At 32.1% G+C, this 16,583-nt stretch overlaps 1 protein-coding gene across 1 annotated transcript; it reads right to left on the minus strand.

Annotated features, from left to right (window-relative positions):
- Positions 1-5,310: 5,310 nt before the first annotated feature.
- Positions 5,311-8,754, minus strand: LOC126723446 (uncharacterized). The gene is made up of 2 exons (XM_050426839.1): positions 8,589-8,754; positions 5,311-7,374 (listed from the first exon to the last, which is right to left on the minus strand). Exon 2 carries the CDS (start codon positions 7,342-7,344, stop codon positions 5,434-5,436), a length of 1,911 nt encoding a protein of 636 aa, XP_050282796.1. The 5' UTR covers positions 7,345-7,374; positions 8,589-8,754; the 3' UTR covers positions 5,311-5,433.
- Positions 8,755-16,583: the final 7,829 nt, after the last annotated feature.

Here is a 16,583-nt window from a genome sequence, read left to right on the forward strand (position 1 = left end):
GAGTAAATTGGTGGGTTTAGTGTACTAGTTTTTAAGAAAAAATTGTATTAAATGTATGTGAGATATATTTAAATAGAGAATGTAGTAATTTTTAGGAAAAAAAAAATTATCTAATTACATTAAGAATATTTTTAACATTTTTTGAAGTTATAACTATCTTTAAGAATTTTTTTTTTTTTTTTTTTTTTTTTTTTTGGTTGCCCTTCTTAAGGAAGTTTTGAGATTTATGCGTGTCACTGTGTCAACGTGTTGTTTGATTCACAAGGAGTGGTAAAGAAGTAGTGGACTTTCTTTTTGGTCTATCTATGCATGGGTGAGAAGTTTATAGACACACAAAAAAAAATATACATATATATATATATATATATAAACCAGCCTCTGCACTCCGCACTCCGCACTCCGCACATGTGACATGACTTGGTGAGACAAGAGCATTCGTAGTAGCTGTTGCAAAAATTATGTCATTTTACCACACCAAAAGCCTACTTTATTATTTTATCACATCATTTTACAACATCTCATTTATCAAATGTTTTATCATTCAATTCTATACATTAAAATAACATTTATTACACATTAAAATAATATATTATCCCCTCCCCCATTATCATCAACAATAGCAATAACAACCCACATCGTAGATCAACTACCACAGCCCACAACCACCGACCACCCCCACAGATCAACCACCGACCACCAATATCAGCCACTGCTACCAAAAAAAAAAAAAAAAAAAAAACACTCAAACAAACACTACAACCAATATCAGCCCCTACACCAAAAAAAAAAAAAAAAAAACACCACAACATCAACCACCACAACCAATATCAACGACGACGCTGGTGAGACCCCTCCACACTCCACAACCACAAATCTCACACCCACAACCTAAACTCACTCCCACAACCCACAACCCACAACCCAATCTGAGACCATCCCAAATCTCATACCCATCCCAAATCTCATACCCATAACCCGATCAACCTACCACCATCAACCAAAATCAGCCAACCACCAACAATCAAAACAACCAACCACCAAAAAAGAGAGAGAGATCGGCAAGATCGGAGCGGCGATGACGATTGGCAATGACAATAGCGATGACGATGGCGATAATCGGAGTGGCCTCACCCATGCCACTTGTGCCTCCGGTGATAATGGCCACCTTGCCTTGGAGCTTATTGTTTGAAGATGTGGAGTGTGTCATTTTGTTCTTTCTCTGTTAAGGGAGGAGCTGGGTCTGATGTGAGAAGAGAGAGAAAAAATCAAGACCAGAAGTGAGAGGAGAGAGAAAGGCGAATAAAAAACAATATTTTGGTTTACCATTTGTGTCCGTACCGTTGCAAATTTGCAACGGTACGAACACAAATGGTATAATTTTGGCACATATACAACATCTAATGGGAGGTGTTTTTTGTGTTTGGTGTGGCAAATGTGCCAAATATTTGGCATTTGCCACATTTGCCACATCTACTGTGAGTGCTCTAATGCAAAGGAATTTTAAGAATGTTGTTTATATTTTTTAGAAATATGTGTGGATGAAAAAGTTGGTAAAAATATGTGTAATGTTGTTTAAAAACTGAAAACATGTATTTAAACACATGTACCAAACAACCCATTAGTATTTGAAATAGAGTAAACTGCTGGTTTAGTGTGTACTAATTTTTAGAAAAAAAATATATTAAACGTGCATGAGATATACTTAAAGAGAAATGATATGTCCACAATATTTTTATAACAAATCTTAAGTGGTAAATTGTTACTAGTTGTTATTGTTGGAACAAAAAGGTAATCTTAATGTTACGTTCAAATTTGAACTAATAATAACTAACCACCTATGATTTTTTGTAAAAATGTTGTAGATGTAGCATCTCTCTTAAATAGAGAGTGTGCTAATTTTTAGGAAAAAAAAATTATCTAATTACATTAGGGGTATTTTTGACATTTTTTTTAAATAATAACTAACTTTTTGAATCCTCTTAATATATAGAGAAGAGATAATACAAAATATTTCATTAACTAATAAAAACTTGTCAACTCAACTGTAATAAAAAATATTCTTAAATTTTTTTTATTTTTTTTTTTATTTTTTATATTTATGTAACATTGCTCATGCATTCGAGCTAGTTTTGAGTCTGACAAAGGCAAGAATAAAAATTAGGCCGCAAAACGGTGGCAATTTATGTTGACATGTTGTGTTAATTAATTGAAAATACATAGATCAACCCTAATATGATTGATTTTTCCCTTATTTTTTTGAGTTAAAGGATTAGGGACTTGAGTTTCGATGCAAAAGTCATGGATACAATCATTGAAATTCTTTAATTCTTCAATTATATTTTAGAATTCATATTTCTATTAGATAAAAGTGACAACTTTTATATATATAAATATGGTCATTTTCGAGTTGATTGCAATATAGAATTGGTCCATTTAAAATGGTGTTAAAGCATGTCCATCCACTTTGACATGAACCAATTTATAATAAATACTAATCCTAAGAAAAAAGGATATCCTATTTGTGAGTCATGTCAAACATTGTTACCCCGCCATTGAGTCTCCATTTTGTTGTTTGGGTTTTGTGAGGATTTTCAGACCATTAAAAATAGAGATGAGAATTTTTTTGCTTCCTAAAGAAGTTTTGAGATCTATGTATGTGTGTGTGTGGTGGTACCGTAGTGGACTTTCTTTTCTGGTTTATGAATTGGTGAGAAAGTCTATATAGAAAACAAAAATAAAAAAATAAAATGAGATAAAAAAAAAAAAAAAAAAAAGTAATTTTGGTGATCAGTTTAGATAAGAACATATAAAAGCTAGCTAATTCAACTACTGAATTTGGTGCGAGATAGTCTAGTTTTTGAGCCCGACAAAGGCAAGAGTAAAAATTTCAGTTAAAAAAGGGTGACAATTCAGTTGGGAGGTCGTGTTTATGTGTTTAAAAACATGTCTTAATCCTAACATGACCATTTAATAATTGTGTCAACATCTCAATACAACTTATTTATTAAGCTAGTTGACACAACAAAACCTATTTAAACTCATTTAGTACACGGCCTTAGAAAATAAGATGAAAATAGAGTTTGTTTTTCTTTGTTTTGAGTAAAAAAGTTTAGGAATTTAGAGTTTCAAACTCTCAATACAAAAGTTATCAATATCATTATTGAAATTCTTTCATTTTTCAATTATACTTAGAATTCGAATTTATATTAAATACAAAATTTATTTATATGAATTAGGTTATTTTGGGTGATTACAACACAAAATCGATCAATTTAAAATCGTGTTAAAGCATGTCTATCCACTTTGACAGAAACCAGTCTATATCTTTATATTACTAAAAGAAGCTAGCATTTATTGTTGTTATGCTCCTATTGAGTCACATTAGCAGCTATGTCATTCATTTATTTTTTATATTTCTTTTTACTATTTAAACTTTTCTTCCCCCTATTTTCAAAAAAAAAAAAAAAAAAAACTCTTATTCTCCTATTAGTTCACACACCTATTGTTACACTTCTTCCAACCTTTCATTTTCCTTTTTGCATTTTTATCTCCCCACTACTTTACCATAATACTTTCTTCCTCTTTTTTATATTTTGACTCTTCTTCTACTCATTTTATTTTGTATAAATTTGATATCATTTTCCCATTCAATTCATATTTTCTCCACACAAAACTGTGAGTACTCTCTCTCTCAGTGAATTTTTATTTTATCCTATAACTCTAATTAAGGTTGATGTTTTTTTTTTTTTTTTTTTTAATATTCCATCAAAAAGTCTTCTCTTTCCCTTTTATAACTTTGGTTGAATTTTAGTTTGGGTTAATACTTAATTTTTTTGGAAACATGAATTTGAATATGCCTACCAATTGTTTGAGTAATAAATTATTATAAAACCTATTATTTATTCCTTTGTTTCATTTTAATTTTGGTTAAGATAACATTATAATTTTGTAATGAGTTTTGTTATTATGATAATTTCATTATTCCTTAAGAGATGAGAAATTTGAATAATAAATTTGAAACTTATAAAATTTAGTTGTATATTAAGCAAATATAATACACTACAATAGAAGTTAGAAGAATATGATTTACCTTAAAAAAATAATAATCAAACATAAAAAATAATAATAAAATGGTATATTTTGTAGAGATAAAAAGATAAAAAATACTTGTAGATTTTTTTTTTTTTTTTTAAATAGACAATACTTGAAGTAATGGTTACTTTTTATATATTACACCTCATTATATAATATTTATATTCCCACGCATTACGTGGGTTTGTGACTAGTTTATACTAAATACTAACCACAAAAAAAATCATATCTAATTTGTAGGCTATGTCAAACATTGTCACCATGCTGAAATTGATGACTATATATATATATATATATATATATATATATTATAGACTGGTATGATGGTATCCATGCCTCATGCCTTCTCGACTAAAATTGCTGGCTTGCTGCAACTACGCCAGCATCGTTTTAAAAGTAGGCACTAATCAATAAGAAGTATTTGTCAATGGAGTAATTTAAGAGAAAACAACCAATAGCATACTTAAACATCTTTTCATGTGGCCCTTAAGTTGTTATACTACAATTTAGTTTACATTATAGTGATTGATATTGATTGGTAATCTTGTGTGTTCAACGCTTAATTTATGCGGGTATACATCAATATAAATGCACTTCCAAAAAAATATGAAGCACTAGTAATTTGTTTTGCACTAATTGAAGCTTAGACTGAAAATCGATGGAAGAGTGCACAGGCTACTAGTTAATAGTTATACAAGAGGAAACAGGTATATTAGCGTGATGGATACTATCATGGTACTCACAGATCCTTGCATAAGCTACAAACTGGGGAAGATTAAATGTCGGGAGAGGAAGGGGGAGATTCTATTTCTATGAAACTTTTATTTAAATGCAATTATGTTTTAAATTCTGAGATCAACTTTGGTCTTTTAGTTCAAATATACTTCAATTCAAAGCAATTCTCACGATTCAAAAGCAGGATTGTAACCTTCAATCATCAGAAGATTTTAGCAAAGGATTAAACACACACACAGCATTTACCACTGCATTTTCGCGCCGCAAGAGGGGGGGGGGGTGTGGGGGGGTTGAGGCGGGCATGTGACGGAAACCAAAGTAGGAGAACCATGGATGCCCTTGTTTGGCAGACGAAACTATGTAATAGTCACCTCTCACGTGTTACCTGGGTTGAAGTCAAGTGTTGCGCATATATGAAAGTAATGCAAAGGTATCTAAATGAATTGAAAAGGTGAAAAAAGAAAGAAGTGAGAAACCAAATAATAAGCCAGAAACTAGCAGATGCATTTTCATTAGTAAACCAGAAACAACCATCAACACAGCCATCCCAAACCAACCACATCTGTTTACATTTTCTCCTTTTGCTCCAAAGTCATATTCCTAGTCCTAAGGAGATGGAGAAGAAACAAACTGCCTGGGTGCACTGAAGATGTCCTTGCCTGCAAAGGGAGATGTCCACTCATTCAAACCAGCAGAAGATGATGTTTCTGCAGCCACTCCACCATCCGATATGAATTTGCCATTTGTACTGCCCAGTCTCATGCCTGAACTATTCCTCAAAAATGAAGAAAGCCCCAGCCATAGTCCATTTGATTTGGCAGATGATGGGTAATCCAAAGTCCAATCTATACTGGTATAGTCCAATTCAGGCATCAACCCCCCCGTATTCCAATCCACATGTGCAGGTGAGCCAAATGTTCCTGCTGAACCCTGACCAGAAAACAGCCCGAGGGAGGATGGAACTGTAAGTGAATGTGAAGATGCACCCATTGTGTTCCATGAACCTCGAGGCTCAGAAGGAACTGAGTGTGAAGGTGAAGACGCACCCATTGTGCTCCATGAGCCCCCCAGGCCAGCTGATGTGGAATCCACCGGCCCAAACATGAGTGGATATTCTTTATAAGGAGCTTGATGGTAGAATTGCTCTGATCGCTGATTTTCCGGACCAAAGATCCCTGCACTCTGATTTTGCATGAGTTTCCCATTTGACCTTATGTTGTCAACACCTGGAACACTGCTTGCATACCATGGAACTGCTCCTGATGCTGACGCGCTAATGCTAGAAACAGGGTTTTGCTTCGCATTTATGGACTGGGGGCGCTGCATCACAACCACTGGCTCCCTCACTGCTCCTTGCTGCATTATTCTTCCATCATTTCCAACAACACTAAGTCGTGACTCCACTTTTGCTGAAGGAGGTGCTACTTGCATAGGTGGTGCCAAATTCAATGGAGCAGAATGGCTTGCTCCCATAGCAAGCCACCTCTTCTCTGCCAGTGCCTTCAGATGATTTGCCTTTAAAATCTGTAGGTTCCTATTCCCAGGATCTGAAAATGCTGGCACTGCCATAGCTGTCTGGGGGTAGTTATAATCCCTTTCAATTCTTCTTTGCTGTATTATAACTGAAGCTACAGGCATTTCTTGTGGTCTTATCAGGTTCCTTGTTCCAGCCGTTTCCTCTGGCTTTGACATAGTAGCATGCTCTTCCTGCTTCTGTGTTCTCAATGTATCTTCTGCCTTATCAAGATCACCTTCAAAAGTAACAACAGCTCTTTCAACCTCTTGCTTTGAGCATTTGTATCTCACCTCTAACGCTGAAATCCGAGCAAGCTCTTCACTAATATCAATCTTCAAATTGGCCTGACTTCCAAGGTTCGTATTATCATTTTGGTGATTTTCTTCTTCATTTCTCTCAAAAAGCCAGGTGACTGATTCCTCTACCTTGCCCTCATTCAACATCAGAGCCAACGTTGCCCGTTCAGAAGGGAACCCCATTGCCACAAGCTGCTGAGATAGTGCTTCCAGCTTTCTTGACATGAGATAGCCATTGCAACGGTCGTGCAACTCTTGTGCCCGCCTTTCTCTCTGCCGCTGGTGCTTCCTCTCATTTTTCAGACGGATCTTCTCTCGTCTGTCATTGTCAGAACCAGGAACTGCCTCTTGCCTTGGAGTAGAATGAGCTATTTTATCTTTTGGGTCTTCAGACTCACCAGAGCAGCTGCCATTGTTGGAAATTGAGTCATACTCCGATACCGTTCCATGAGGGCTACTAGAATGTTCATCTGTATCATCTATATTACAATAACGACCATTGTCATGAAAAGGTGGCGAAGTGGCAGCAGATGATGTTTCAATGGAATGGAATGTTCCAGAGACTGGATTGTAAGCACTTGCTGGATTACCACCCCCAGTGTTGCTAGATCCAGAAGGCTTAGAAGAAGTCTTCTGTTGTTCCTTGGTTGCCCCTGCAGAGGGCTTACTCTTGGATTTAGACTTGGATTTTGACGCTGGAGACATCTTTCTGGTTCAAACGAGCCAAAAATGTTACTGCAACAATTATAAGAAAAATTAATTTTTTAGCATTAGAAAACAAAATATATGCAGCTAATCCATATGAACCAACATGCAGGAAAAAGTAATATCAGGGAAAATATTCAACATTCCACTCTTTTTTTTTTTCCCTCTTATCTTTACAAAATATATAGAGTTGAAAGAGGAACAGGAGGTATCATCCCACAAACCAACCAATTTTAAAACATCAATTTTCAAATAGAAGAATTATCTCCAAACTTCTTAATTCTTATAATGAAAATTTCAGCTAGAATTCCCCAATTCATTCAAATTGAATTAGGAGATTAAACCCGAGCCCTAATGTCAAATACACAACTTAGGCACACATACAAGATTAAACCCAAGCCCTAATTTTCAATCCCTTACTGATGGGGAAAAATTAGTCATTTGGTCCAATTCCATTGGTATAAACATTAATATCATATTTTCCCACAACGAAACTTAGCCCCTTACTATTATGTATATATCATCTACACAAACCCCAAAAGAGTTCATCACAATTATCAAAATAATAATCGATAAACAATGTGCAAGAATAGTTAGTCCACCAAACTGCCAAACATCACCAAGATGAACCCAATAAAATGGCTTTCTTTAAAATTAAAATCTAAATCTTTAAAATGAAATGCCACACTTATAATTGTCCCAAAAACCACAAGCCCACAATTCCACTCACCAATTCCGAATAGATACACACATGCAACACCAACAAATCACAAGACAAGAAAACCAACACAACAAACAAAAACATATGACCCCAATTCCTAGAAATCATAACTGAATCCCAGGAAATGAATTGAAACAAATCCCAGAAAATGAAAATGGAAAATACAACCAATTCAGAACACACCCACATTCCAAACAACATATAAATCAACTTCACAAACCCACATAACAAACAAATAAATCATATAACAAGCAAAAACCCATTATAAAAAATCCAAAACCCAGATAGACAGTGAAATGAAAATGAAAACCCAGAAACTAAAGATCTTCAAAAATTCTTCTTTTTTATTAAAAAAAATCAAAGATCAACAAAAACAAAAAACACCCTTTAAGAAATACCCAAATATCCAAATCAAAAAAACACAAATCAAATCGAAAAAATGATAATCACACTCATTGTTGTCAAAAAAAAAAAAAAAGGAAAAGATCTAAGCAGAGAGAAGAAATGGGATCTGAGAGCTGACCTTGTGAAGGAAGAAGAAGATGTGAGAGAGAGAGAGAGAGAGATCGATTTGTGATGGTGATCGGTGATCGATGATGATGATGAGGATGACGACGAGGTCGTGTCTCTTTGTTTGTCTCTACTTTTTTTTTTTTTTTTTTTTGCTCTTTCTTCTTTATTGCTCGCTGTTTTCGTTTTTTCTGTTTCACTTTTTACCTGTTTTTGCTTTGGTTTTGTTTATTCTGTTTTTTTAATTTATTAATTTGTTTTATTTTTTTAATATTATAGCTGTCAGTCTGGCCAAACAGAAAATATTGAAAATTGGTTTAGTTTTCTGTACTGTGCTATCAAGAATTAGGCCAGATTCTATCACCAAAAAAAAAATTTTAGGCCAGAATTTTATTTTATAAAATTAGGCCAGATTTAACTACTTTTTTATTTGGTTTCATAAAAAAAAAAAAAAAAAAATACTTTTATTTTATTTGAGTAATGCTGGAGATACAAACTTTTTTTATAACAAAATTTACAAATAGATGATATGGTGAGTGATTATTGGTAAATAAAAAAGTAATATTAATTGTAAGCTTAGATGAAAACCAATAAAAAATTGGTCACATTAACGGTTTGTAAAAATACTATAAAATAGTTTGTAATTGTAGCACTACTCTTTTTATTTTGTATTTTTTGTTTAGGAGGTTTTATTATTTGCCTAAAATAAGGATTATGGTTTATCTAAAAACAAAAATGCTACATTTACAATATTTTTATAACGAATCTTAGATGGTAGGTTATTACATACTATTACTGGTACATAAGAAAGAAATTTCATTCAAATTAAAAACTTATAACAATCTATCACTTAGAATTTATTGTAAAAATGTTACGTAGGCAATGCTTTTATAGAAGGATTTTGGTTTCTCTTTTTTTTTTTTTTTCAAATATTAAAAATAAAATTTTATATATATATAAATCTTTGTCTTTCTGTGGGGACAGCTTTTAATGGGAAAGTAGACACGTATTAAGACTGTTGAGATCCCGGGAGTTCCGTACTGCCGCCGATTGAAATTGTCCTCCAAAAGTTGTGTGCATTTGCTTGGTTTTGCCAATAAGGTCCTTTTAAGTTTTAACTCCTCATTCATTTCTAACTTTTACTCAAAAAATAAAAATAGATAAAATGTCCTTATTCATCGAGGTTGATGAAGTTTATTGACACATAACTATTATTATTATTATTATTTTAAAGATTATCTCCTCAGCGAAAAGAAAAAAAAAATTATCTCAAACTCTTCACTCAAAGGAAAAAAAAAAAAAAAAAACTAAACTCCCGAATATATATTTTCTAATATTGATTCGAAAGTATGGACATTTTTTTTTTTTTTGAGATGAATGGTAGAAAGTATGGATATTATGTGTATGGTATATTTTCCCCAATTGAGAGTATTTAGCAATATCAATGTGTGTATTAAATTACTTTACTTATTGAATTATTTTAACAAGTCACACTATTTTTAAATAATTAGACAAAATTTTATTTTAAAATCAAGTTGGAGGAAATTAGGAATAACCTATAAAGTGATAAGTCAAATGAGCATCTATGTATACTTATAATCATATGACCTACTTTGCAGATTTCTAACTTGTTTATATAATTTAATAAATTATGTGATTTAACACGCATTGGATTGACCTATGAATAGCCGCATAATGAATTGTATGAAATTCCTTTAAGGGGAAAACTTTATCATTATTTTTATATATCAATGCATAAACAAAATATGGTTGTAAGTCAATGACCATAACCAATAACTGATAACTGTTAAAGATACGGAGGTACAATTTTATCTCTTTTGTTGAATATATCGAATATTGTATCTTTCTTTTAGTTTTTTTTAAAAAAATATTATTTATTGGTATCCAACGAGTCTTGAATTCATGACCCCACTCTTCACTAGCAATTCATAATTTATGGTAAAATATATAGGGAAAAAAAAGAGTCACCATTATGTTACCCTTCCAATATGGTACTAGATTATTTAGTGACCATAATTACCATGGCCATTATGTGAGCTTAGTCCTACCACTACCACCAATATCCTCTATTGAGTTTGAGTTTCATATCTACTTCATTGTTGCCATTGAAAAGTATTTATTAGAATGTTAATTTCCACTTCCACTATCATATGTATGGTTATATACAATTGTTATACAAAATAACATGAACAATCACAAATATTGTGTGGTTTAGAACTTCGGATACTTCAACTTTTAAAGAACCTACACCAAACTTCCGTATGGTTTAATCGTCTTCATTTTTCTTTTTTTAATGAAAGGTTTAATTGGTTTGAATTAAGTAATAGCCATTAATATATTTTTTTCCATCCAAGTTTACAAAAATTAATAGAAAGTAATAAAATTTCTCTCTTCAAAAACAAAAAGGAATACCAAAAGCCTTCACAGTCAAACCCATAGGCATAGCCACTAGCCCACTAACCAGTAACCACTAACCATTTCACAGTTCACACCCATATGTTGCCTAGTAATGGGCCAACTGGCCCAACTAAAAGCACACACTGATACCCAATTGTGAGTTGTAATCCTCAACCATCGCCTAACAACCCAAAGATCCAAAATCAGGGTGCACCGTCAGACTCATATGCTTACGCTACTTGTCCAGTTGTTATGTCCTTCTAATAAATAAAAAAACAAAAAAGAGAGAGACTATTTTACTTCTTCTTTTACCTTTGAAAAATGCTATATTCGTAATATTTTCACAAAACTTTTATAACATATTTTAAGTGTTAGGTTATTATTTGCTGTTATTGGATAATAAGAAAGTAATTTCAGTTGTAAGTTTAAATTAAAACTAGTAATAACCTGCCACGTAGATTTGTTATGAAGACATTGTAAAAATGTTGTAGATGTAATACTTATCTTTCATTTTTTTGAGCTTCTTTAGTTTTTTAATTAACAATAAAATACATCTAATTTTATACCTAATTTTACACGATGATAAGGTGTCAAGTTTTGATGACAGCATCATCTGAGTTTTTTTTACTTTTCTTTTTTGTTGCTAAAGTCTAAGCAGTTTTTACTTTGGTCCACTAGTATTTTTATCATACACCAATTACAATTTATTCTCTTAACATGTTCTTAAATTCAATAATTTTAGTTAAAAATTTTATAACTCATTTCGTTGACATCGAATGAACTCTTTAGTCCAAGCGGTACCTCTTATGCACTAAAGTGCAAGGGTTCCAAAGGGGGGTTGGGTTGAGTTGCAGGGGTAGAGAATTTTCTAACCATTTCAAAAAATGAAAAAATGTTGACACTTTTTAGTGTTTCTAGCAGATATATCCATGGTTCAAATCCCTCCTTACCCAATTATCGAATAATCAAAGAAAAAAAAATCAATAATTTTAGAGACACAACAAAGTTCACATTTGCGACTAGTTTGTAATGGTAGGTAAAAAAATATTGTCGGTGGTGGGACTATGTAAGAACAATAAAAACTTACCAATAATATTGTGTGGTTTAAACCTATCTTTGATCAATAAACCTGGTTAATCGGGCACTATTTAATATTTGATCAATAAACCTATCTTTCAAGTATAATTTTAAACTACAAAAACTTGCATTTTAAATATTTGATCGATAACCTAGTTATTAATATTTGATTGTCTTGAAATTTTGCAAGCAATGGGAATTGAGAATAAACGAAGATAATGTAATTTGTAGGTAAGTTCAATGACCTTGAAAACCATTTGCATAATCAATATGATATGTCAATGCTTGAGCCATCAACCTCGATTACACGAGAGTTCCATGAAAAATCCTTGGCAGGATTGAATTATTTTAATAATGGAAATGTCATGAAGCGTGAACCAAGATCCATGATAAAAGCTCAAATAGTGTGAAACACTATAGCTTGTTTAGACCTCCAAATTAAAATTTACGGTTAGATTACTTTTACTCTACTTAACTAAGTGCGGAAAAAGAGTAAGAGTGATGCAATAAAACCGGATCTACTCTCTAAAGCATAAGCACATACAATAACCAGTAAAAGTAAAGCTTAATGAGTAAGGGAAGAGAGATGTAAACACAAAATAATACCAAAATGTGTTATCAAAGTGGAAACCAAAAAACTCGGAGAAAAACCTTTCCGCAGCCCTCTAAGCCGAATCGATCCACTAGTGAATAAAGTTGGAGTAAAGATATCAAAAAGACCCTTCAAGCCTAATCTACCAAATGTACTTGAACCCTTCGAGTTCCAGCTACTAACGGACTTCACCGAGTCATGTCTTCACTAGTTATCCGGATCCCGCAATTAGCTCCAAATTGCATCCGTCAATCAATGGCTTATTCCAATGCTTCCCACACACACCAAAACTTCTCTCAACACTTAGATTGGGTGAGGTAAGTGTTTGGGCTAAGAACCTCTCAAAGATTTGTAATTAGAGAGGTAGGAGTAAAGGAAAACTAAGAAAAATTGTGTAGACGATTGTGGGTTTACAATCTCTAACTCTCAAATGTGTTGTTAGTGTTTTTTCTCTAAAAGACTCCTTACAATTTCGTGGGTAATGTGGCTTATATAATATGGGTAAAGAAATGAGGAAGGCACTCTTTAAAAACATCCAGGTAGAGAGTTTTGCGAGTCACTCGCAGGTTGGCCAAGTCGCGAAGTGACTTACAAAATACAACCTTGCAAAAGACTGTTCATATTCCATCATGTGCTTCTCATGTAACTTTTCTCAAGTTGTCCACTCGCGAGTCAATTGCGAGCAAGTCGCGAACTTCACGGTCTTCACAATTCTTCACCAAACTCTTATACTCAACCCTTACATTAAATCCCACAAACATACAGAGAAAAGATTGGCAGAATACAATCAAATTTGACACGGAATTAAAGCCAACAAAATAAAGTTGAAAGACAACTTTACAATCTCCTTATTTGGCTATTCCATGACAAAAATGTGAGTTTAGGAACAGAGGCAAAACCCACTCACACTTAAATCTAAAACCTGTGAAGAACTTATATCATATATACCTGTAACTTGAAACACTGCACATAACAAATAACTTCATTAAGCTTGAGACAAGTAGAAATCAAGGCATGTATATAGAACAAGTAAAATAAGATCAAGTAAAACCAATTGAAATATAAACATATAGCAGAACTTGGTTAAATTAAAATTAATTACATGTCAAAATCCTATTGGATAAGCTTGAAACAATTATGTGAATACATGTACTTGATCTTTTCAATATTAATGGATTTAATAAATATTTTACAAAATAGTTAAATTAAATCTCTTAATTTTGGAAAGATTGGGTCTTGCTTTTGTGCTAAGGTATGCCAAGATGCTTAGTACAATGAAACAATAATTCTTAATTTAACTCAGAGATATTGGAACTCATTGCTGCTATTATATGCTGGTGACAATTTATTTCAATAAGTATGAAGCATGATTGTTTTTATGTTCAATGAGGAAGATATAATCTTGCTAGGTCTCATGTATGCTTCTTCAATTAAAATTTTAGGGATTTTATACATGCTAGTAATATGTTTTTAATTTTTAATTTGTTATATCTATGAGTAAAAGAAAAATCTGTTCATAAAAAAAAAATAAATAAAAAAAAAGATAAAAACTAAACTTAATCTCAAAAATAATAGTTCTTAAGATCTTAGAATTCTATATTCTTTTTGTAAATATTTATGATGTAAAACTCAAAACATGCTTTCCACTAAATTTTTTATGTTTAAATCAATTCAATGTGATGTGATATGACTGTATATTATGCATGTTTCCATGTTTAAATTCAATTCAATTTTAATTCAATGTGATGCAGAATAGTGGTATATTTTATTTTTCTCTTCAAAATTCAAATCCAATATGATGTTTGTATCTTTGTTTTATGACACGTTTGATGGAATATGTAAGTGGCCACCATAGTCTAAAAGACTAGTTTGATTGGGCATGGTGGATGCCTAACACTTTCCCACCTTATAACTTAGTCTCCGAACTTAGATCGAAGGTTATAGATTAGTTAATTATGCGTGTAATTTTACATTTTAGAATGTAACTAGATTCAAAGCTATGTACTTTTTTTAGATTGTACTTAGGACAAAAAGCCTTGAAATTTCTATTTCAATGTAAATTCAAATTCAAAGCTATTTAATAAAAATTTGTATTATTTCATAAGGTCTTCTTATTTTTCCTACAATTAAATAAGTAGTGACTCCATTGCGAAACCCTCGATTTAGGGGGAAAATAAATTTCACATGGGCTTCCCACTTTGAGGGACAACAATCACGATCTCACCCATTTGTGTGGGCTAGGTCCAGCAGGACCTGGTGGGCTGAGGTCATGGTTTCTCACAGCATCATAAACTTTTAAGAAAATTAGGGTAACTATCTACGCCCTCCCCCCACCCACTAAACTAAGGTAACATTATTACTTTCATTTTTAAAAAGAAAATATTCAAACAGTACTTCTTTTTTCCTTTATAAAATATTTATTAAAAAAAGTTATTAAATAGGGGTATGATAGTAAATATATACATATTCTATTTTATAACCCATACTTTCCTATTTACCAACCATACAGATCCTTAATTTAATTTGTTTTTTCAATTTAGTACTTTAACTTTCAAATTTATTTAATATAGTCTTCCTATTAGTGGTTGTCATTACCATGTCATTAGAATATAACATAAATTTGTTTTTTTTTTAAAATAAATTTAATATATTAAAAAATTCAAAAAATTAATATCTTAAAAAAGGAAAAAAAAGAAGAAAAAGAGATAGTATTATCTAAGATTAAAAAAGGATTTAAACAAAAAAGGATTACACCACATCACAAACAAATTCACATATTTAAAAAGAAAAAAATATATCGAACCAAATATTTCTACACAGAAGAAAAAAAAGTGTAGGATTGACATCAAAACTGAGAGACTTCAATTATGATTCTCAAAATTTAATTACCCTAATATTCTGTATTCAAAGGAAAAAAAAAAAAAAAAAAAAAGAAGAAAGAAGCAAAGAAATATTATATTTTAATCAAATCGTAGTTCACTTAAAAAGGATTTCACTGAAGATTAATTAAGATGCGATAGGCGCATTGCTTTATTATATACCTTACGGTTACAACAAAATCAAAACTAAAATGTAAACAAACTAAACCAACCCAACAGTCTGCCATAACAAACAGTAACAAACTTAACTGTCATGACTAATGAATAACAGCTCCAACGACATACAATTTAAGTAGGTTCATTAGTAAACTTTACATAAACGACTTGTAGCTTCAAGTATTGAAGGAGTATAACCTTAGACATCAAATGACATGCCGTAATATCATCTAGAGTCTAGACGACTACGAAAATAAACCTAAAGCGCCTTGTCGTATATGGGGAACCTGACTCAAAACGGCCTATCGTACTTCTTCCTCCTTAATTATTAGCGTTTTAATTAGGTAGCATTGCAATGTTTACTTCAAAGATGTCTGATTGTTCACTTTTATTAATTTTATTTGTATTGATGGCTTAAAACTAGGTTTATGGAAATCTCCACTCTTCCTTAATATGTTTGCCACCAAGAATACATTCAAACAAAAGACTTTCAATTTGTAAGAAACAAGTCCTCTGTGTGTGTTCTTGAATGGGACATTGGTCTCTGAAGCAGTTTCTTAAAAACCATTAATGCTAATCTCAGCTTTACGTTGGGATTATGCGTATCATTATCATGCCAGACACACATACATGCATGAGTTTTACCCAATCAAGATTTGACACATCATTGAGCTTTGAGGGTTAGGTTTTCTTTTTTTTATTTATTTTTTTTGTTTGGTCTCTCGCCTCTCTCATTTACCACAAAAAAAGTTATAGTTTATGAGTGATCTATGAGTTTTAATTAACTTGAACGGTTTAAAGTCTATTATTATCATTATCATTGAGGGAACATCATAGATTCAAATAAGTTTCAAGATATGTAAAATTTCTTTTCAAAGTTTCCATC

This window comes from Quercus robur, chromosome 4 (genome assembly GCF_932294415.1).
Source record: "Quercus robur chromosome 4, dhQueRobu3.1, whole genome shotgun sequence".
Lineage (NCBI taxonomy): Eukaryota > Viridiplantae > Streptophyta > Magnoliopsida > Fagales > Fagaceae > Quercus > Quercus robur.